This window comes from Octopus bimaculoides, chromosome 13 (assembly GCF_046866305.1).
Source record: "Octopus bimaculoides isolate indiv1 chromosome 13, ASM4686630v1, whole genome shotgun sequence".
NCBI lineage: Eukaryota > Metazoa > Mollusca > Cephalopoda > Octopoda > Octopodidae > Octopus > Octopus bimaculoides.
This window is the reverse complement of record NC_142940.1, coordinates 28,839,426-28,864,596: the sequence shown is the minus strand read 5'-3', so window position 1 is coordinate 28,864,596 and position 25,171 is coordinate 28,839,426. Positions and strand designations below refer to the sequence as shown.

The 25,171-nt window shown below is 39.1% G+C and overlaps 1 protein-coding gene across 6 annotated transcripts in view; it reads left to right on the top strand.

The window, feature by feature from the left end:
* Positions 1-25,171, top strand: part of LOC106870161 (coiled-coil domain-containing protein 169) — a 310,407-nt gene that overhangs the window by 182,099 nt on the left and 103,137 nt on the right. For 5 of the 6 annotated variants that reach the window (XM_089361602.1, XM_089361601.1, XM_089361605.1 and 2 more), the window contains one exon: positions 11,332-11,531. In XM_089361602.1, coding sequence (XP_089217728.1) covers positions 11,332-11,531 — 200 coding nt within the window. Of the gene's footprint in view, positions 1-11,331; positions 11,532-21,849; positions 21,923-25,171 lie in introns of all 6 variants that reach the window. The other variant, XM_089361603.1, reaches the window with a different exon arrangement.

The window sequence follows — 25,171 nt, the reverse complement described above, 5'->3', positions numbered from 1 at the left end:
AAACATTCACTATATTTCAAAATTGAATGATTTGGTGCAACTCGCATCTTTCAAAATATCCTTGATGGGAATCAAAGCTATTACAGATCTTTGTTTGACTCACACTTTTCAATTTCTTTAATTTTGTGCCAATTGTTTTCAAATTTGATGTGTTGGTGTAATCCTATATGCTAATTGTGGAAATGAAATCATTTTTGTCATAAATTAATAAAGAAAAAGTTAATTTTAAAGTTGATCAGTTCATTGATAATGTAAGTTTGAAATGCATTCAAGTAATTTCTAGAACAAATTACAATTTTCTTCTCTCCTGTACAACGTAAACTCACAGAGATATGAGCCAGCCATACAATGGTAAGTGCCACAGCATCATTTATTACCTCACTTTACCGCCACCCATGTACTCTCCACTTGTACGTGGGTAGCATCTTTTAAGTTAATAAACCCAACGCTGTGGTTCACTGTTCTATGTTCAAAATTATAACCAGCAATTTCTGGAATGTGAAAGTATGCCCTCCACAAATCACTGAAAAGAGATGGGTAAAATTTCCTGCATAGAATATATTCGTCAACACATATGCTTTCTCACAGAAAAAAGAGTTCTCATGTTTGGCTTGTCACTATGGAAACAGGCATGAATGCGTCTGTAGTTTACGATTTGCTAAAATTACACAAAACTCAAAAACTTTAAAAGCTATTATTAATTCTCTATTTATTGATTTATGGTGAAAATGAATTTTATGTCAATGATTAGCATGCAAAACTACATCATTACACTAAATATGAAATCAATTGGAACAGAAAAGATCCAAATTTATTTTAATCTAAGTAGAAAAATACAGAGAATACAAATCTGGAAAAAAATTTTTTTTAATCTCAACTTTCCTTAGAAAACATCCTGTTCTTCCCTCTTCTGGCTTTCTAAAGGCACAAACACCAGCTGTTTTATACAGTGGATATGTTTGTGCATGTGTAGATTTCTCATCAAACAGCAGACGGAAAGATATAAAGCCATCACCAGAAAACTCGATGTGCTACAAATAACAGCTAAGTTTATTTCAGTTGTAGTTGAGCTATATAATCTAGCACATGCATAAGGCAAATGAAGGCAAATGAAAATTTCTGAGGAGTTCAAAAAATTTTTTTTATGGCATGTATGGGAGAATGTGAGAGTACATAGGACCACAAGTGTGGGTACAGAAGTAACTATATATGGTTACTGACACACACAGTGGTTTACTTTATTGCATGATTTATTCTTCTTAATTACCCCCTGTCTTTGTCTATAAAGCTGCAACAAAATCCATCCCTCACCATTCCTGCCCAACAGCTTAAACATATGGTCACCAGCAACATGCTGTATTAAAACCAAATGAAACTGAGTTTATTTAACAAGATATCCCTTATAACATCACCTCACGAGATGCATCTGCACCAAGGGATGCACCACAACCAGTTGTACAGTGTCCCACCATGAGTGAGTGATGCAAGATAGGTCAAAATGATCAGCAATAAAATTTCTTGTCTATTCCATTTTTTGTCTCTATCATTTGTTGTATACTCAACATTCACTGAGGAATTCCTGAGGTAGATTCAGCAACAATTGTGCAAATATCATGGATGACATCAGCCATAGATAAGCTTCATCAGCTTACTACTAGGAACATACCTAACACTTAAATATTTACTTATATGTATATAACAAGCCAGTTTTTAAATCTCTGAAAGAGATTCAAGTAGTAATGATACTAAACAGTAATGTTTGATGTCACTTCTGCGTGGCTGTTCCATACAGAACTTTGTTACTACATTTTAACCCCAGGAAAACATATTTTCCTGCTGGTTAATGACACACAACCTGTGTTTGATATATTGCAAGTAAGGGAGCAAATGACTCCCCTCCAGTGTGGCAAGACCAGCAGACCAGCTGGTTTCTGGGTGTGTACCTGTCCTCAGTACTGGACATTTGCCTGCTAGAGATGGCAGTCATTCATCCCTACTCACAATATATAAACAAATAAGTGACAGTTAGCCACTGATCTTGCAGCAAGCTAAAGTAGCTCTGAAAGAGATTCAAGTAGTAATAATACTAAACAGTAATGTTTGTTGTCACTTCTGTGTGGATGTTCCATGCAGAGCTTTGTTACTTCATTTTAACCCCAGGAACACACACACATATATATATATGTATATATCATCATCATCATCATCATCATCGTCGTCGTCGTCGTCGTCATCGTTTAACATCCGTTTTCCATGTCAGCATGGGTTGGACGGTTTGACTGGGTTCTGGGAAGCCAGGAGGCTGCACCAAGTTCCAGTCTGATCTAGCAGTGTTTCTACAGCTGGAAGCCCTTCTTAACGCCAACTAATCTGTGAGTGTAGTGGGTGCTTTTTACGTGCCACCGGCACAGGGGCCAGAGGAGACTAGCAACAGCCACAATTGGTTGGTGCTTTTTATGTGCCACCAGCACAGAAGCCAGTCAAGGCAGCGCTGGCATCAGCCACATTCGGATGGTGCCTTTTACATGCCACTGGCAAAGGTATCACAACCACAATTTCCATTTGATTTTCATTTTGGTGTTGTTGATGTACTTGACTCAATAGGTCTCCTCAAGCACAGCAGGTCGCCCTACGATCCAAGGTACTTTTGAATGGGCTGGGGCTGGTTATGTGAAACTGGTGTAGGATACAGTCATGAATTCACTTTATTTGCCGAGTCTTCGCAGTCACAGCATATCTCCAGAGATCTCTGTCTTTCATCATTGCCTCTGTGAGGCCCAATGTTTGAAGGTCATGCTTGACCACCTCATCCCATGTCTTCCTGAGTCTATCTCTACTCTGGATTCTTTCAGCTGTTTGGGAGTGGCACTTCTTCACACATCTCTCCTCATCCATCTGTAGTACATGACCATACCAGCACAAACGTCTCTCTTGCACGCCACATCCTGTGCTTCTTATGTCCAACATTTCTCTCAGGGCGCTTACACTTTGTTGTGTGTGCACACTGACATTACACATCCAGTGGATCATGCTAGCTTCATTTCTTTCGAGCCTACACATGTCCTCCACAGTCACAGCCCATGTTTCACTGCCATGAAGCATGGCAGTTTGCACATATGCATCGTATAATCTACCTTTCACTTTGAGTAAAGGTAGAAGCTTTCTAAACTTTGCCCAGGCTATTCTTATTCTAATGGTAACACTCTCTGAGCATCCACCCCAACTACTAACTTGGTCACCTAGGTAGCGGAAGCTATCAAGTGCTTCTAGTTTCTGCCCCTGGAGTGTAATGGAATCTGTTTTCTGAGCATCTGCAGTGTTTATTGCCCTTGTGCATCTGCTGCACACAAAAGCTATCTTCTCGGTTAATCTTCCTTTGATGTTGCAGCACCTCCTATGTGTCTATAGCTTACACTGGGTACATCTTATGGAGTTTCTACCCACACCTTTTCTACAGATCGAGCAGGGCCACCTACCTGACGAGGTGTATGATGATGTGTTCACCTTCCTACTTGCTAGAACTTTGGTCTTTGCTACATTGACTTTAAAGTCTTTTGATTCTAAACCTTGCTTCCACATCCAAAATTTCTTTTCTAGTTCTGGTAGTGATTCTGCTATGAGGGACCAGGTCATCAGCATTGAGGAGCTCCCAGGGGGAACCTGTCTTGAATTCCTCTGTTATTGCCTGGAGGACTATGATGAATCGAAGGGGACTGAGGGCTGAACCTTGGTGGACCACTACTTCTACCCAGAATTCTTTACTATACTCATTGCCAATCCTAACCTTACTAATGGCCTCTCTGTATGGAGCCTGTACAGCCCTTATTAACCATTCGTCAATCCCCAGTTTCTGCATCACCCACCAGATAAGGGATTGGGGGACCCTGTCAAAGGCTTTCTCCAAGTCCACAAAAGCTAAGTATAGGGGTTTATCTTTAGCTAGGTATTTCTCCTGCAGTTGTCAAACCAGGAATATGGCATCAATGGTGCTTCTACCCGGCACAAAACCGAACTGCATCTCATCTAAGCAGACTCTCGCCCTGATGAGATGGGCTATGACCCTCTCCGTGACCTTCATCACCTGATCCAGCAGTTTGATACCCCTGTAGTTATTTCTAGCTAGAGCATCACCTTTACCCTTGTAGCAGTTGACTATGGTGCTGCTACGCCAGTCATTGGGTATGACTCCATCATGAACTCCCTGGTTTACAATGCAGGTGACTAGGCCATAGTCCACACCAACAGATGTTTTAAGCATCTCAGCAGCGATTCCTGATGGGCCGGGGGCTTTTCCTAGCTTCATACCCTTAATTGCTTTATCTACAAGGGAGCTGTCTATTCAGATAGCTGGTCCCTCTACTGGGTCAACATTTGGCAGGCTCTCCTCCTCCTATTCATTTTCCACGTTCAGCAGTCTTTCCTAATGGCTTCTCCAAGCCTCTTTCTTTTCCGAATCACTGAAAGCAAGTGTACCATCATCCATGTGGACACATTTCTCTCCTGTGAAATCACAATTTTCTCTCACACACTGTCTTGCTATCAGAAATACCTCAGTTCTTTGGTCCTCATGTCGCTAGACATTGGCAAACTTCTTCTTCTTTTCTGCTTTGCCCTTGGCTATGTATACCTGCCACCCAACCTCCCTTTTGGCTACCTGATACAGTTCCCTGCTACCCCCACCCTTCCAGGCCTGTTTCTTTGCTCTAATGGCTTTGTCTACCATACTATTCCCCACCATGTAGCTCTATGTCTGCAGACTTGGTCAATGGCACTCAGCAAGCTGTCCCATACGAATTTCCAGCTACCTTCTATGTCTGTGGTCTGTAGCTCCTCCTCCCTCTCATCAAATCTTTTGCTGAGGATGTCCCTATATCTCTAACCATGTGAAGGGTTCTTTTTGCTTCCAAATCCTTCTTTTTTGGATTGGTCTGCTTCTTGGTATTCTTCTGGCCTTGAGCCTAAAGTCACTAATGACTAGCCTATGCTGAGTGGGTATATTCTTCACCCAGGTGGGTCTTTGTATTTAAGAGCAACCTTGCATCCCGCTGTCTGGTGAGGATGAAATCAATCTGGCTAGCAGAGTCACCTGATTGATGTAGGTTATCAGGTGGCTGTCTGGTTTCCTGAAATTAGTGTTGCAGATTAAAAGGTTACATACATGACAGATCTCCAGTAGCCTAGTTCCCTCGTTGTTTCAGGAACCAATACAATGGCCCCCCGTGTACACCAGTGAAGATACCAGATTGCTGTCCAACGTGCCCATTAAAATCTTCAGCTGCAACGATGAGGTCATTGCCACTCATCTCTGAAGTAGCCTGCAGAAGGGTATCATAAAAATGGTCTTTCTGATCATTTGGTAGGCCCACTTGTGGGGTATAGGCAGAGATAATTGTAGCTGTGCTGTTCTGCAGGACTAGCCTAAGCTTAAGCGCTCTATCACATACTCTAACAACTTCTATGATTTTATCTACCCATTTCTCTGCAAGGAATATGCCTACCCCCCCCCCACTCCATCCGTGTTACCTTGCCAGAAGATTTTGTACCTATGTGCCTTGCCTGTGAGGACCCTAGCTGAAGCTCCTCTCCATCTTACCTCTTGTATGCAGTATACATCGACACGTCTCCTTTCAAGCATCTCTACAATCTCGCTAGATCTACCTTTCAGTGTGCCTACACTGACTGTGCCAACTCTGAAAACTGGAAAAGGAATGTTGGGTGAGGATGGGGAGGAGAGATGTTATTCAGTGCCTGAAAAGAAGAGGGAGGTTGTTGTGTTCGTTTTTTAGGCATGCTTCATCTGTTCTGACTTCCGACATGACATCATTCAAACATTCAAGTGTGTTAGGATTAAGATCATAGCCCCTACTAGAGGTAGGATTAGGTGTTTTAGGTGTCAGCAGAATTGTGAGTATAAGAATCATGGTCGTCATAAGGGGGTGATTTCAGACAGAGAGGAAGCAAGTTCATCCATTGTGAGTACAAGCATTATGGTCATCGTATGAGGGGGAGGGACTTATTTCAGATAGAGAGAGGAAGCAACTTCATCCATACATACACACAAGCACATGCGCACAGACACAGGCGATCAAGCACACACATACAGCACATTAGTTGTCACCTTCAATTGATATGTGCATGGAAAATTACTGGGTAGTTGTTGGAATATTTCTAGACGGGATGAAACGAAACGAAGGATAGTCGGTTAAGTAGGTGGGCATCTAACCTAGTTGTGTTTTTCGGAGAGAGAGTGGGGGTGCAGGTAGTATAGAGAACAGCACCAGAGAAGAAGGGAGATTGGGAGAAGAGACATCTGGTAGTGGTGGTGAGAAATCGCTAGACAGAACAAAACGAAACGAAGAGCAACTGAATTAGTTGCATATGTCCCAGGAGAGAGAGAGAGAGAGAGAAAGAGGAAGAGTGCAGGTAATATATAGAGAACAGCCCAGTGAGGAGGATTAGTGGAGAGAAGAGACATCGGGTAATGGTGGTGGGAGGAGAGAGAGATATCCGGTGTAGATGGTGAGAAGACAGAGATAAAGATCGGGGTAAAGATCGAGATATCCAGTATTGGTGGTGGGGGCGGGACAAGGTGGGTGCACCATGAACAAACGAGTTTAATTTGGGGAAAATGGTATGAGGATCTAATGAAAGGAGCAGGACCGTTTAGTATAGTATACATTCAGTTTTCATGGCAGATGAGAAATTAAACTAGAGAAACGAGGAATATGAAATTAAACAGGCCAAGAGATGAGTAATTATCCTAATTTAATTAGTTAGCTTCTGAGAAAATTAGCTGTTAGTAAACAGTACATTTAAATAGTAAGCAATACATTTAAAGTGTTAATGGTGAATGAGTGAATGAAGGATTGAAACGAGATTTAGCTTAGCTTAGCAATGCATAATCATCATTTCGCAACTGGACAAGAATATGTGAGAGAATGGAATGGTAAGGAACACATGGGACAGGGATATATATATATATACATATATAGTAGCTGCTTTCTTGTATACGAGAGAAAGCCATTGCTAGAAAGAATCATTGAAATGACTCACTGATGATGCAACGTGAGGCCTTTATATGACTCTTGAGCCTGGCCAAAGATTTGTACATTCTATTGCATAATGCACAGCTGTGCTAGATGGCATAAGGAACAGGTGTCACAGTATGAAGTCTTTTGACATGTCTTTTCAATCCTCTAACTGAAAGGCACACCTTTCCACAGGTTGCACATCTGTTGTAAGCAATAGCCATATCACAATTTACAAAAGGTTGATTCATGTGAGTTCTCTGATGGCTGACCAGGCTTGCATGACTCAAGCATTTCCTCCCACAAATCATACACGTAAAAAGCAACACTCCTTCATTTTTCCAGTTTCATTCTTTCTAAGCCTTCTCTTGATCTTCTTGTGCTTCATTCTCTCTCCTTCAAACTTCAAACAACCACTGTGCATTCTTTTCCTCCATCCACTTCAGTCTTGTGCCTCCCTCTCCCAATCAACAAATGAAACACTTGTCTGTGTTAGTAGCATTCAAGTGTTATTGGTCACTCTTGAAAGCTACTGGTAACATGTAACCCCGTACAACCTGTAACAGGTATGTCTTTTTTATGGTAAACATATCTAAATAGTTTTTTTCTTAATTTTGCTGGCTAAGCATTTTGTTCCACTTGGCACTTCTGGTGTCTTCTGTCTGTGTAGAACACAAATTCACAAAATTGTTTCGAAAATTCCAAAATATAAAATAGTTATGAGGAGTTATATGGGGTGCTTGAACTAGAATCCTGCTGAGAGCCACTCCAGCAGATTGTGAAGAAGCTATAGAGAATATTTTATGTTAAGGTTTTTGATTTAATCAAGTTTTGTTAATTTCATATTTTGCCATTTTTCCATGATTCTCTTTCATTTAACCTAGATATTTTAAATTTTGTTGAATTTCTGATCTTTCTGGTGTCTTTGAAAGATATTGATGTGTATGATTTTTTTTTTCAAATGTAATTGTGAAGAATTGAAGAGGCAAATTTACCTTATTTTATCTTACTCCTTTTGCCCCATCTAAATTTATCTTTTATTTGCTCAAAGAGAATGGAGATAATTTTCTGAAATAGTATTCTGAATATGTTATAGTGTTTTTAATGCATTTAGATATGGTCATTTGTTATGACTTTGCGAGTTTTATACCGCTGTACCTAGATGGTTCGGCGTTGGTGCTATACCTAGAAATGGAAGAAAGGGACCAACTTAGCACGGAAAAAATAGAAATCTGTTTGATGGAGGCCTTTGCAGAAGCAATGTTCAAAGCATATGCTCGCCTGGGGAAAGCAAAGTGGACCAGCAAACAGGTCGATGTATTTGCCGATGAACTCAGGAGATTGGCTAAACTAGTGGGACATGAAGGTGAATCACTGGACCGAACGGTTAAGTTAGTGTTTGTGACTGGCTTTCCTGACCACATGTCGGTCAAGTTGCAAAAGCTGCCGAACGTTAACTCTATGGCAATGGCAGACATTATATCTTGGGCTTGCGTGCTAGTTTTGTGTTGCAGGATGACGCCTGTAGCAGCGACTGCAACAACGAAAAGTGGCTGAGCAAGGAGTAGTGGAGAGGGGTCAAACAAGGAACATGTGTGACCATTCAAAGGACAGTGTTTCTGGTGTCAGGGCCCGCACATGGTGTGAGACTGCAAGTCACCCAAGCCTGAGGTCATTTGCTACCGGTGTCGAGAAGCAGGACATATAGCCAGCGACTGTCTGTGGGGAAACGGTCTAGGGGAGACTACTGTGCCGGTAGTTATACCTTCGGATCAATAGAGACGCATTTATTGTTACCTGTAGTCAGCATTCTGGTGGAGGGGACATGGGCTGTACGACGACCCTGATGACTCCAGAAGTGGTAGAGACATGGAGTGGAGAAAGTAGTGTAAGGGCAGTCGATGGAAGAGAGGTACACTGTGAAGGCATTACAGATGCACAGATTGTGGTGCAGGGATAAAGTTGACACTGCAAGCAATTGTAGTTGGCCACTTGGTGGATGAGATTGACGTGGTGATGGGGATGGATGCAATCATCTGTTTAGGAGGTGTCACTGTCAACGAGGCCGGTGTAACATTCGGGGTTGCGGGGAAACCGTATATGGCGAGACCGTGCATTGGGGAAAGTATGCTGCACACACCACTGAAGACCAGGACTTTCATGTTGTCTTCAATGACCAGAGGTGGACAGTGGAGTGGCACTGGAAGGGAGAGCCCCTGACATTAAAAAATAAAGTGGGCTGCTATCAGCATACTCTGAAAGGAGATGCCAGAAGCAAGTTTGAGGGGAGGTGGAGCAGTGGATTAAGGAGGGCATATTGATCCCTTGGGAAGAAGAAGTAGAGAGCAGAGTCCTGCCGCTGATGGCAGTGGTACAGCCCACAAAGCATAAGGTCAGACCAGTGCTTGACTTCCAAGAGCTGAATGACCACATATCATGTCATACGGGCAGCGAGGCCACAGATGTCTGCGGGGACACCTTGCAAGAGTCGATTTGAAGTCGGCATACCTGCAGGTGCATGTGACTGAAAGACTGTGGAAGCATCAGCTTGTCAGGTATAAGGGCCAGACATACTGTCTGACCAGGCTGGAGTTTGGGCTAAATTCAGCGCCAAAGTTTATGGCAACAATTCTCAAGGTCATCATGGTGGATGAAACCATAATCCCAGCAATGGAGGTCATAGGCCACCTGAAGAGTTTTGTACTGATGACCAAGCCACCACAGGCGATGGAGGGAGGCACTGCACTGGGCCTCAAGCTAAGGAGAGACAAGACCGGCACATTGGTGTTCCAGCAAAGGAACAAGATCCCCAAACTGGGCACCAGCATGAGTAGACAGGAACTGTTCTTGGTGTGTGGGAAGCTGGTGGATGGCTCCAGACAGCATGTAGCTTCATCAAGAGATGAGCTGAAGGAGCGAAGTGGAACAATAAAGTGGGGAAGAAGACTGACATGATGCAGGAAGCCTTGGTCAGAGTGAGAGCAGAGGATCCAGTGAAAGGCAGTTGGTATGTTCTCAAATCAAAGAATGGGATCATATGGTGTGACACCAGTAGCATCGCGATAGGGGTTGTCTTAGAAGTGGGAGGCGTTGTGGTGGAAGATGCAGCCTGGCTCAGGAAGATGGATGACTGCAACCATATCAATGTGGCGGAGTTGGATGCCTTCTTGAAAGGAGTGAACCTAGCCTTGAAGTGGGGGCTGCACACCATAGAAATTAGGACCAATTGGGCCACTGTACTTGGTTGGGTGACGGCAGTCATCACCAATGAGCGAGGGTGCAAACCAAAGGGGCCACAAAGATGTTGATAAAGCGTCGATTGGGGATACTGCGTGAATTAACCGCTGAGTTTGATCTGAAGCTGAGCATGATCTTTGTGCCTTCTGAGAAGAACAGGGCAGACGTCCTAATCAGGGTAAAGCAAGCCTGGTTGCAGGTGTCAGAGGATGTGGAGCAGGCTGTGGCTACAGTATGCCGTCTGAGTGATTTGGAGATTGCATACCATGCATCACATGAGGTGGACAGGACGTTGTTTCTAGCTAGGAAAGTTGACTCCTATGTAACAAGATGGAACGTGCAGAGAGTGGTTAGCAGCTGTGACAGGTACCAGTCCATCAACCCTGCTCCGGGCGTACATGAGGCGGGAAGTATTCCAGTGGACCACAACTGGAAACGACTGGCAGTGGACATAACACACTACCGGCAGGGGATGTACCTCTCAATGGTTGACTGCGGACCAAGGCAGTTGGCCATATGGAGTGAGATGAAGATGGGGACCGCAGAGAAAATCGTGAGAGTACTAAATGAGATATTCCTCAAACGAGGTCCCGTGGATGAGCTGCTTCTGGATAATGGCACTGAAAGAAATGCTTGATGGGTGGCAGGTCAGCTGCTTCTTCAGGGTGGCATACCAGCCAAGTGGAAATGGAGTGGTGAAAAGGCATCATCATACCATCAAGACCATGGCAGAGAGGGGTCACATGAAGGTAGTCTTCAAAGTGGGATGTCATAAACTAGTTGGTACTACATGCCAAGCTTTATTCTGTTCTTTGATAAATAAAATTTACTAATGTTCCTTGGAGAGAGAAACTATCAAAATCTAGTTTTTGAAAAGATATTTTTGCTTTCACTCTCCATATTCTTGCTGCTTCTAAGTCTTTATATTTCTATATTTCTTAGTGTTATTATTTTTAAGTTTGTGCTGTGAGTAAGAATTAAATAAATTTTAACACTGATAAAAATGTTCCGTTAGGCTACTAATGCTGTAGTTTTTTACATGCAACAAATCTCCTTAAAATTACAGGCATATCATAAAGCTAATGATGAACGTAAACAGTACATCCTGGAGATTAACATTACCAAGAGTACATTAGAAGACTTAAAGATGAAACAGCGATACAATAATATCACCAGCCATTATGCACACAATTGTGTCATGGCTGCACAGATGAACCAACAAAATGACCAGTTCCACAACCCAAGACAACAACGGGATGGAGATGGGTAAGTTTATATGTATATATTTCATCATCATCATCATCGTTTAACGTCCGCTTTCCATGCTAGCATGATATATATATGTAATTATAAGATACAAGGATCTAAGTGTAGGAAGTTTGTAAGCTTCAAGCAGTCAATGGTAGGTGTAAAAAACAATGTTCAGGAACAATAATAATTTATTGGTGTTGAAGCTTCTAGGCCTTTCCCATATCAAAGTTTGGTATGCTGAAAAACATTTTTTTATAGCTCACAGTCAGCGACTTGAGTTGATATGAATCATAATCGTCATCATGATTTAGCATCCAAATCCAAATTGAGGGAGTGGAGCTGGTAAAATCCAGGCTACATATGTTTCTAGCTAGCAGATCTGCTGATGTAATAATTACTCAACAAGGGGTACTCCACTAGGTACTCATCAGGCCAAAGATACCTTAATTATATGAAGGTTACATTGTTGTTAAGGAATCCCAAATTAACTTGCTGAAGTATATACGTATATTTATATATATGTATGTGTATTTCTTCCACATTCACACACAAGGTTTTGATGAATTTTGTCTAACCCATGTCAGCATGAAAAACAGATGATGATGATGATGATGGTGGTGGTGGCACCATTCTTGTATCATTTATTCCAACATCCTTCATCTACCTCCCATTAACTGTAATTCCCTGTGTTTCTTGTTGTCTTCTTTTTACTCTACCATATTTAACTAGGTACATATTAAACAAGTCTTCTATCTCATCTATAGATGTGTTCCAGCAGTGCTCACTGCTAGTGAAGTATCTGCCTGTCTGCCTGCATGCCTGTTGCTGGCCTGCCGATTCTTTGGCTACTGACAGGCCGGAGCGTGCTATATGTCTGTCTGTCTCTCTCTCTCTATCTATCTATCTATTACTCGAAAGTTCGCGCGTCCGCGCAGGGCTAGTCGTGAGTAGAAAACACAAATTTAATATAAAAACATATTTCCTGAAATTGCAAATTATTTAAAATATAAAAATATAATTTTGGCACTATCATGCTATTAGCTGTCAGAAGTGAAAGTGCTCACTGCTAGTGAAGTATCTGTCTGTCTGCCTGTCGATTCTTTGGCTACTGACAGCTAATACCATGACTGGCTGGAGCGTGCTATATGTCTGTCTCTCTCTCTCTCTCTCTATCTATCTATCTATCTATTACTCGAATGTTCGCGCGTCCGCGCTAGCTAGTAGTGAGTGGTCGATCCTATTATTTTTTAACTTCAAATTTCATTTGTTTTCTATTTTGATAAATTCTCTCTGTTGAAAATTATATTTTTATATTTTAAATAATTTGCAATTTCAGGAAATATGTTTTTATATTAAATTTGTGTTTTCTACTCACGACTAGCTAGCGCGGACGCGCGAACTTTCGAGTAATAGATAGATAGAGAGAGAGACAGACAGACATATAGCTCGCTCCGGCCAGTCATGGTATTAGCTGTCAGTAGCCAAAGAATCGACAGGCCAGCAACAGGCATACAGGCAGACAGATACTTCACTAGCAGTGAGCACTTTCACTTCTGACAGCTAATAGCATGATAGTGCCTATTTCTAAATCTCTCAGAGAGATTTAAGCAGTAGTGGAGCGACAAAGTTGTAGTATATTGTCAACTTAATGTGACAATCCCAATAAGGGAACACACTACTGCCGTTTAGCCCTAGGAAGCTGGACCGCTTCCTGTCGGCCTTGACACAATTACTGTGTCCTTAAGTTTGTGAAGGGGAGACAAGCTCCCCCACCCAGCCTAGCCAGCATTCAGGGACATGTTTCTGAGTCTTTGCTCATCATCAGCCTGAATGCTGGCTAGGCTGGGTGGGGGAGCTTGTCTCCCCTTCACAAACTTAAGGACACAGTAATTGTGTCAAGGCCGAAGGAAGCGGTCCAGCTTCCTAGGGCTAAACGGCAGTAGTGTGTTCCCTTATTGGGATTGTCACATTAAGTTGACAATATACTACAATTCAAATAGGTACATCGGAAAAAGCAAAAAGAAATAGTCTAAAGCTTTACTCTCCTGGGTAAGACTGTGACTTGGTCCAGTTTCTTCAGAAAAATCACTGAAAGAAGGAGTTTTTAAATTTTCACTCCATTCAGGTACTAATTCATTCTCTTTATCGCTATCATCGGAGCTCTCGGATTCACTGCTTTCATTTTCGGAAAATGAAACCTCAGATTCATTATCAAATACCACGTGCTTTTTTTTTTTCGGTTACAGAGTTAGATTTATCAAGGTCTTCAACGGAAAATCCTTCGAATTCTGACTCGCTGCTTGACAGAATAAAATTCGTATCCATTTTTTTGTCAGGATTACAAATTTTGAAAACACAACAGGTACAAATTTGGAAAAAAATCTCCCAAAATTCACAAAATTAAAAAAAACACGTTGATCGTTGTACAAAACTATAGCTGAACTGTTTACACAAATAATCACGTGTTTTCACGAATGTACTAACGAGATTTGCTCGGATATTCTCATTTAAATATGAATAGGTGATTACGGGCGGTTTTGGGCGGCTTGTTCACATGAACCAAAATCTTTTTCGGGCGGCTTTGGGCGGTTTGGTAACGAAAGGAATCCAAGTGGGAAGGAAGAATACAAAAAAACATTTTGACTTAGCCAGACCAAACAGGCTAGTAATTAATTCTAAGCAGAATTTTAACTGTCACTGATTTTATTTTATTTTATTTTTGTTTCATCTCATCAGACCTAGTGATTTAAAGCTTAAGAGGGCACCAGCCTTTTCCTTATAAGGAAAGGGAAGGGGTAAACAATATACATGGATATAGTTATAAAGATTCTTTTGGTTTTAGTGACACCACTATTATAGGTTGGAGGAGTTTTACTACTAGCAGACCAGTTTATAATGTAGCAGGGGAAGTTTAACATAAGGAACCTAGGTCAACAGTGTCAAAAAAAAAATTGCTATATATGTACAGATACAGTATGTCTTTATTTATAGATTTCATTAATCAGAATAATGTATCAGTATTGTTTTACATATACTAAGTATGGAAACTTTGAGATACCAATATTAGCTTAATTAATATGTGAATAATAGTGATGTAATTAATCAATACATTCAGTATGCAAAACCATGAAGTAGTGTTAATTTAAAAAGCTTTGGTAAAGTCTAAAAGAACCATAGATAAGATGTGAAGTTAAAATTTTTTTATATATATTGGACAAAAAATTATTTAAAATTATTTAAAAATTTAAATTAAAGCTAATATATCTAATATTATTTAAAAGACACATGAGAGATAAAATTTATTTTATAACTACTATAAAAGAATTGATACATAGGATTTACACGGTTTATAATGATGGACTCATTAAGGTTTAAGAAACTGGTAAAATGAATGATTGGAATTAACATAGAATATAATGGTGAAAATTATATATCTAATATCATATTTAATGGACACATAAGGTATAAAATTTATTTTATGTAAAGAATTGATGCATAAGGATTTACATAGTTTATAATGATGGACTCATCAAGGTTTAAGAAACTGGTTAAGTGAATGATTGGAATTAACATAGAATTATAATGGTGAAAATTAAAACTTATATATCTAATATCATTCAAGGACACATAAGACATAAAATTTATTTTATAACTAATGTAAAGAATTAATATATAGGATTTACATAGTTTATAATAATGGGCTCATCAAGGTTTAAGAAACTAATAAAATGAATGGTTGGAATTAACAAAGAATACAATAGCAGTCCAAGCAATTAATAGAGAACATGATAATTATGTACTAGTTTAATTACACTATCTTAAATAATCAGGAACTTGTGTTAACTAGTACATAATAATCAGGAACTTGTGTTAACAAGTGCATAATAATAATGGAACAAGAATTAGATTTATTTAAGTCAACCATAGAATAACAGTAACAATACCACTACAAGCCATGGAATAATGGAATAATAAGGATCTTATAGAGTCAGGCATTAAATAAAATTTACAAGGTTTGAAAACTAATTAAAGACTATTAAGAACTTTCAAAACATCCTATTCTTTTAATTTAAATAAAATAAAAATAAGTAAGATACATACTAAAACTAACAGCAATAGTAGAAGTGATGTGAAAAAATATACTATCCATGGATAAAGTTGAAATTTTAGTTATCACAGGAAGATTATACATTAAGGTGAGAGATCAAAAATATATTATAAAGGCTCAATTTCAATTTAAATATGTGCTAATTAATTATCCAATTTCCTGTTCACCATGCAATATTTTCCAACTGATTGTGACCAATACCAACATCAAACTATGACACTACGTGACCTTCCTCGACCAATCGCAGCCCACTTTACAGTAATAACAATCAACTTCTGTCATTCAAATTTAAAATGCTTGAAAATCAATAGTACCAACTAATTTGAATGAAACTGTTTTGTTCCTTACATGTGCGTGCACGTGTGTGTATACCAGCTATAGATAATGCAGACACAAATTCAGCTACTGGCCCCTGTGGATTCCCAACAATCTTTCTGCAATAATACAAATGAGCTCCTGCAAACCCACTGCAGCTTCTTTTTCTGAGCTTTTTTGCAAATGGCAAGCTCCCAACCAAACTGAAGTAGGGAATAATATGCACTATTCATAAAGGAGGAAACAGAGCTGATGTTAAAAGCTATAGGCCTATCTCTCTGACCTCACATATCAGCAAAGTCATGAAATGAATAGTCAGAAGAAAGCTAGTTGCACTCCTTGAAGAGAATGACTTGCTGACTGTCACCCAGCATGGGTTTCAATCAGGTAGAAGCTGCCTGACACAGCTCTTGCAGCACTGTGACTGAGTGCTAAAGCAGCTATTCAACAACTCAAATGTGGACATGATATATATCGACTTTGCAAAAGTTTTTTGGTAAAGTTGACCATGGTATAATGTCACAAGCTGCATAATTTTGGCATTGTTGGAAAATTTGGAGAATGGCTACATGACTTTCTAAAAGACAGAAGGAAATGCAAATAATGAATGCTGTCCCACAAGGCGCTCTCTTGGACAAACTGCTATTCATTGTGACCCTCTCAGACATGCCCTCAACAGCTCGGATAACCATCCTTGCTAGCTATGCAGATGATAGAAAAGTCTCTCAGAGGATACAGAATCCTGGAGATGTTGTGCATCTTCAATAGGAGTTGGATGCAATATATAAGTGGGCTGCGGAAAATAACATGGAGTTTAATACTAGAAAATTTCAAGTCCTGTACTACCAACACATGAAGCTGAATGACTAGGAGACAGGATACACAGGCCTAGGAGGCATTGCAATCCCTGAATCAAAACCAGTGCATGACCTGAGAGCAGTAATCTAAATGGCTGAGGATATATATTTCCTCCAAAGGACCATCATGGTTTCCTGTTTGCTCATTCTGAAAGTTCAGAGGAACCATCCAGAAAGCATGTTATAGCCAAATTAATAAGATGCACCTGGAAAGATGCATCATTACACATGTCAATGCCCAGGTCATGCACTGATTTCGTTTTAGGGATTCTTAAATGTTTATAGAATAGTATGAGTTCTATGCTTTTATGTTTGTATGTAGATTAGAACAGTACGATTTCTTATATGCTTCTGTGTTTATATGATAATATGTAGCTCGAATAACACAATTTATGATATTATATTGCTTTGAGTGTATTAATAAAAATTTAAATAGACATGAGTTTAGATATTAACATCACATTAAAATAGCATCCATCTTTGTCAATACATTAGATAGAAATAGTCTGTTTACATAATCTGATTCAAGGTGAAAAATGGAAGCTAAATCTGAATTTTTGTCTTACTTTATTCTAATGTACTTCTAGTTAATGCCTTCTCCATTCAGCATTTCCAGCCACACCTTATATTTTTAAATGATAATATGTAACATAGAATAGTATGAGTTTTTCTATGTTTGTATGTAAGTATATAGATTAGAATGGTATGATTTCTTCTATGCTTTTATGATATGTAACTTGAATAGTACAATTTATATGGCTTTGGGTGTATTAATAATAATAGTATCAATAGAAATATTAATGTTACGTTAAAATGGCATCAATCTTTGCTAACACGTTATGCCTGCCTGACCACCCCCACCGTCTCATCTAAACATATATGACTTTCTTTCTTAGCTAACCATGCTCCTATTCTGTGAGTAGAGGTTCCCCCACTCTTGTACCCATACACTTGTGTGCATGTGCCTGTCAGAGTACTGTATAAGTGTATGTGTGCACTTATGTGAACCCTATATATATATATATATTTATGTCAGTGTGGATCTTTGTGCTTAAGGGCATGTATGTATATATTTACATCTAAGTGTATGCTTATGTGGACTGCACATTCATATGTGTATTTGGGTTTATGTGTGGATGAATGGTTTAAAGTATATATATGTATGTATATGTGTGTTCGTATGTATTAATATGAAAAATTCATACTGTACTGTGTAGTGTTTAATATATGTAAACATATATGATATATGTATATATAAACATAAGATTAATACCGAGTATATGTATACATATATAGACATATAAGGCGACTTTCATGCCCTTCTTACCCCTCTCTTTACTGCCCTTTAATCTGGATGCTGTATGGGAGTGAGAAAATTCTAACCAAGGTTCTACACTACCTAGAAAATGTTTGCACGGATCTTCTTTTCAGATACACATAAAAGCCTCACAACAACTAGCTTTGCATTGTCCCATCCAAGTACACAATTTTAGGGCAACAACCATCAATGTTGGCACAATGAAGGGGAGATCTAATGAGATTACCGGAATGATGGTGCATCACCAGGTAGCTGTGCATGGTGTGCAAGAAGTTAATTGGAAAGGGGCCTCTGCTAGATTCCTCAGAGGTAAGAAACAGTGGTTCAAATTCTACTGACGGAGTGGGTGGTGTGGGGATACTCTTAGCAGAAAAGTGGGTAGATAAGGTAATTGAGGTAACCAGAGCATATGATAGGGTTTATTAAGTTGAGACTTATCATAGATTAACAGTTACATTTATCTCTGCCTATGCTCCACAAGCTGGCTTGGTTGATGACCAGGAGGACCAATTCTATGAGGTCCTTCTGCAGACAACCTCAACGACAAATGACAGGGACTTAGTTATTGTAGCTGATGACTTTAATGGTCATGTTAGGCAGCATTCATGGTGGTTATGGCTTTGGCCCCAAGAACAAGGGGAGAATAAGGCTACTGGAGTTCTGTGATGCAAATTATCTCAAGATCTGCAACACTGACTTCAGAAAACCATCTATCCACCTAATCACTTATCAGTGTGGTGGGAACATAAGCCAGGTAGATTACCTCCTCACCAGGCAACAAAAAAGATTGATGCTCACAAATGTGAAGTCTTTCCCAGGTGAAGATTGTATATCCAAACATAGGCTACTAGTTAATGACTTCAGAACTAGGACTAGAGAGACTCAGAGAAGTAAACCATACTGGAAAAGAAGATTACGGAAACTCAGAGATCCAGCAAACCAACAAAAATTTAGAGACATTCTACTGAAAGTCTATGATGATAGAGAAGAGGAGGAAGGGACATACAGCTTAGAGGACAACCAGAAGTTCCTGTGGGACAATTTACTAGGTGCTGCTGACCAAATCTGTGGCTGGTGCAAAGTCCTAGCTAGGCTAAGCGTGAAACAGTGGTGGATCAAGGAGGTAGACAGCATTATAAAAGCAAAGAGACAGGCCTAGAAAGACTGAGAAAATGGTGGTAGCAGAGACAGTCGCAAGAAAAGTATTTGGCCAAAAGTAAACCATTGTACTTAGCTTTCATTGACCAGGAAAAAGCTTTTGACAGGGTTCCCCGCTCTCATATCTGGTGGTCTCTTAGGAATTTAGGAATAGCTTTTTCGAGCTGTGCAAGCCATTTACAGCAATGCAGTCAGTAAGGTGAGAGTTGGTTTTGAATACAGTGATGAATTTAGCATACAAGTTGGAGTTCACCAGAGATTAGAGTTCTTAGTCAACACTTATTTGTCATGGTTCTCCAGGCTATGACAGAAGAATTCAAAACTGGATACCCATGGAAACTGCTATATGCTGATGACCTCACTCTTATTGCAGAATCAGAAACAGAATTGGAAAGGAAGTTCCAGGTTTGGAAGTAAAACCTGGAATCAAAGGGACTTAAAGTTAACATAGCAAAGACTAAAGTTGTTGTTAGCAAGAAGGCAGATAAAACTCTCTTTCTGTCAGGTAAATGGTCCTGCTCAATATGTAGGAAGGGAGTTGGAAGTAATTCCATTTACTGCACCCAGTTAAGCTATGGATGTATAAAAGATGCAGTGAAATTGCAGGTAGGTTAACAGACAAAGTCGCTTTTATAGGAAAGTGGGTTATACATCATTAGATGTACACCTGACTTTCCTATATTAAATTAAGAATTGAACGGAACGCTGAACTCCAAACTATCAACATAAACAATATTTATTTAAGGTGGAAAATATACATCTTTAATCTTGTTTGTTGAGACGTCTTCGGTGTGTGAGAACATGGTTGTTGGGACGTTGGTATGTTGATGTGAGCTGTCTAGCGTGAGTTCGAAAGATGGAGAGACAGCTAGACACGTCCTTGCTCAATCGCTGGCCAGCAAGAAAGAGATCGATCAAAGCGGGAAAGATTGGTTGTTGAATTCCACGCATGCGTGAGACTACGCATGTGCACGGCGTTACTACACTTTCATATTAACAGATAAGGTTGATGTGCAGGAACAATAAGCACGAAGAGCACAAGAAACTTAGACTCCCTGAAATGCCGAGGTAGTAGATAGTTTCTGCTACTTAGGTTACCAAATTAATAATGGTGATGTTCTGAAAGTATAGTTTCTAGAATAAGAAGAGGATGGAGTAAGTTCAGAGAGCTACTACTGCTGTTGACAACAAAAAGATTCTCTCTCAGTGAAAAGTAAATTGTATGATGCTTGTGTATGAATGGCTATACTCCATCATAGTGAGACATGGTCTCTGAATGCAGAGGACATGCGTAGACTGGAGAGGAATGAAGGTAGTATGCTCCATCGGATTTGCAACAATCACGTGCTCAACATATAATATAGAGAGTAAGAGTAAAAGAGGGAGAGAGAGAGAGAGAGAAGGTGATACATAAACCCTAATCCTAACACCCTAGTGAAAATCGTGGTATATTTACCAAACATTGACGAACATGAGTTATATTGTAGTGAATGTTTTGTGAGAGAGAAGAGGGATAGAGAGGGACAGAAAGGAATAGAGAACGAGAGCAATGAAGAGAGAGGAGGGAGAACGGAAGACAGTTATAAAATAGCAATGCATGCGCGTGTTTATATAAGAAACACAGAAACTAAATCTTATATCTATAATGTTGATATGTGTATGTGCTTATGTGTATGTTGTTGTCACAGATCACGTATGTGTGGTTATGTGTGTTTTTACGTATGTATGTTATGAAAAATAGGTAAAAAATACTCAGAGGAAATTTTAATCTATGACTTTGTATGTATCACTTTCTCTCTCTCTCCCTCTTTTACTTTTACTCTCTATATTATATGTTGAGCACGTGATCGATGTGTAAGAACGCCGCTACAGGTAGAAGGGAAGAAATATAAAAGTTGCTAGAAACAACAGCCAAATCTCCCTTAAATCACACAAAGTAAAACGGAATTTAAAAAATCTAATTACTGCACTGGAAAGTTCACATCGAGAAAATTCCATTGATGTAAAATTTTTTACGAAAAAGTGGAAAATGTGGATTTCTATAAACTTTTAAAAAGGCTTCACACAGACACACATCTTCACGTTTATTATATACTATCAGTATAACCCGACCTTGTCCTGGTGTGACTTATTACGCCATCTATGATAAGTCTTGATAGGTGAAAATCAACTAAAAAAGAAAGCCTTACAACGAAAAAAACCCTTATGATGTAAATATGTTCATAATTCAAAAGATGATGAAATTAATAGGGAAAGTCTGAAGGCTGTTTTGCGTAACATTATTAAGCGTACGTAAATTTCATCTGTCTAATTGGCTATAGAAATGCTTGTGCAAAACAACTTTTTGCGCTGCCCTGATTATACATAGCAGGGTAATTCCTTTTAGCAGGAGCTAGGACAGCAATTTGTGATGAAGCAATTGCTGGCGATCTGTTGCTACACAGTTTTGCCAGAATTCTATCAGATTGGGCAGATGTTGATGCACCAGTTTGCATTATGTTCAAAGTAGCTTCTGGAATGTGGTGAATTGGTGCAGTCTGTTGCTGTCATTTTAAACCGGTTGCTTTCTTTCCCCAGCAAACTCTCTTCTTTGGAGGCATAATCTATGTGTATATTAAACAGAACAACAAAAGTTATAATAGATGGCAGGGTAGGTACTTTTCACATTTCTGTAATTTTTCAGATTAACACTCGCACGATTACCCAACCCTAACCCTAAACCTAACCCTAACACTAGCCCTAAACCCTAACCCTAACCCTAAAACCCTAACCCTGAATCTAAAACCGTAACCGTAACACTAACCCTAATCCTAACCCTAACCGTAACCCTAACCATAACCATAAAACCCTAACCCTGACCCTAAACGCTAACCCTAACACCCTAGTGAAAATCGTTGTATATTTACAAAACATTGACGAACATGAGTTATATTTTAGTGAATGATTGTGTACTTGCACATGTATGCATTTGAGAGAGCGAGAGAGGAAGAGGTAGAGAGAGGGGGAGAAAGGAATAGAGAATGGGAGCAATGAAAAGAGAGGAAGGGAGAACGGAAGACAGTTATAAAATAGCAATGTGTGCACGTGTTTATATAAGAAAGACACAGAAACTAAATCTTATATGTATAATGTTGATGTGTGTATGTGTTTCTGTGTATGTTGTTGTCACAGATCACATATGTGTGGTTGTGTGTTTTTACATTTCTATGTTATGAAAAATATGTTAGAGGTAGAGGGATACAAGAAAACTATTAAATGGGAGAGAGGAAAAAGAAAGAAAACTTTGTATGTATCACTTTCTCTCTCTCTCTCTCTCTCTCTCTCTCTCCCTCTCTCATTCTTACTCTCTATATTTTATGTTGAGCGCGTGATCGATGAACGCCGCTACAGGTAGAAGGGAAGAAATATAAACGTTGCTAGAAACAACAGCCAAATCTCCCTTAAATCACACAAAGTAAACGGAATTTTAAAAATCTAATTACTGCACTGGAAAGTTCACATCGAGAAAATTCCATTGATGCAAAAATTTTTACAAAAAAGGGGAAAATGTGGATTTCTATAAACTTTTAAAAAGGCTTCACACAGACACACAACTTCACATTTATTATAATAGATAAGATATGATAAGATAAGATAAGATAAGATTGACTGTGTGATGTACTAAAGAACTATTCTCGTTACCTCACATCGCATGGTCATTACAATGCATTTTCAATAAGTGCTATGCATAGAGCTTTGATTGCATGTAGCAAGATCTCTCAGGAAAGAGATTCTTGTTTCAAGTTGTGTGCAACAGACCTCCTATGTTAAAAAGAAATGTTTGTGTAACATCTGTGTTGGTGTTAGTGGTGGCCATCCTGTATCTGTTGACTGTGATGGCCTTGTGTGTTGGTGAGGGTGGGTCCAAGTTTGTGTTTGATGTAGCCAGGTCAGCCACTGCACAATCTTTTGTGCTTTGCACAAAAAAGAATTTTGTTCAACTACTGTTCTTTTCACCTCTGAGTGAGGCTGGCTATTTGTTGGAGCATACACTACATCTGCATATCATTTATGAAGAGTAGACAGTATGCAACTTTTTCTTCTTTGGTGCCTTTATTTTTGTCCACTTCCTGGAAAGGAATTTTGTTTTAGGACCATGCAGTTTTGGCAGGGCTTCTAGTGTGCAAAACAGTAGTTTGCACCATCATCACTGTGCCAGCAGTTCCCTTGCAGGTAAAATCTGCATATGTTTCTGCTTTTGCATTTATTTTTGTACTTTGTACATATATATCACAATATATGAATTCAACTAATCCGGTGGTACTCATAAAAAAAGCTCCTTAATGTATCATTCCACAAAACATATAGAATATATAGTGCAATACAAGAGAAAACCATAAGGAATGTATAAAGTTATAAATGACAAGAGAAATAGTACAATGAAATTTATTTCATTAGAAAATTTGTATATCACAAAAAAATTATTTTTTAACTTAAAGCATGTAAAAATAATTTATTGTATTATATTTAGTAATGAATAAATTACTTACATGTCAGCATTACAGGGTGCACGATAAAGAGTTCCTGATTATTTAAATAAGTTTATTTTATTGAATTTAGTTTGAAAGTGCACAAAAATAATTAAAATGCACTACTCAACATTCAATTTCTCATGTACTACTCCACTGTTTGTTTACATTCAGTGAGTAAAATGTTTCAATATGGCAGCTAACTGATGAAGTGAGATTGTAGCTCTGAAAAAAGCAGGACATAGCACCAAAGACGTGATTTCAAAACAGTTTGTAACGTCATGAAATACTACAGTGAGACAGGTTCAGTCGACAGCAAGCCCATTCTAAGTTGAAAAGAATCCATAAGGACGAAGCAATTGGTGTATGTCATCTGAAAGAGAGTGTTGTGAAATCCATGGCAAAGTATGAGGCAAATGGCTAAAAGTCTTGATATCTCCCAGACAGCCATGTGACAGTTCATGTATGAAGACTTAAATTGTTTAGTCATTAAAATTACATCAAGGCATAATTTTGGCTGCTTCCAAAGTAAAGCAACTGGACAGGTACAAGAAAGTGGTGGAGGAGATTCAGAGCACTGGTGACAATGTCTTCATTTGGTCAGACAAAAAGATATTCACTATGGAGACTGTAGTGAACACCCAGAATGACAATTTGGGCCCAAGGTCAGATGTTGTTTCCAAAGGTGCCCATAAGATGTTTTGAAGAATGAAACCCGCCAGAATGATGGTTTAGGCAGTAGTGTCATCCAATGGTAGAAAATCTCCTCTTGGTGTTCATTAAAGAAGGTACAAAGGTCAATTTGGCAATTTATGTGAAAATGTTGGAGGATAATATTTTGCTGTGGGTGACCAAAGCATTTGGATATAATTATGTGTTCATGCAAGACAGCGCTCCTTCTCACACATCCAGTGTAACATAGCAGTGGCGTAGGAGCCATTTCAGCAGGTTCTGAGACAAGAATGTGTGCCTCACCCCACTCCAACCCAGACATCAACCCTATGGATTTTGCTATTTGGGCCATTCTAGAAAGTAACATATCAAGACTTTCTTACAAAAATATCAGCACTCTGAAGAAAGCCTTAGTCATGTCATAGGAATGTTTAAGTGAAGAAGTTGTCTAGCATTCCAGTACTCTATTCTCAGCCATCTTTGGGCAATTGTGAAGGCTAAAGGTGAACATATTGAATGAAACATATCTTAATGTGGTACAGGACCATATTTGTGTGTTTTTATACCCTTTACTAAAAATAATGACAAAAATTAATCAGTAATTCTTTAAAGTACACCCTGTAATACAAATAATCCTTTAAAACAATGCAGAAATTAAGCTACATCTTCAGTTGAATGAAAAATCTTCGTTATATACTAAATTCTTGATGTAACATTTC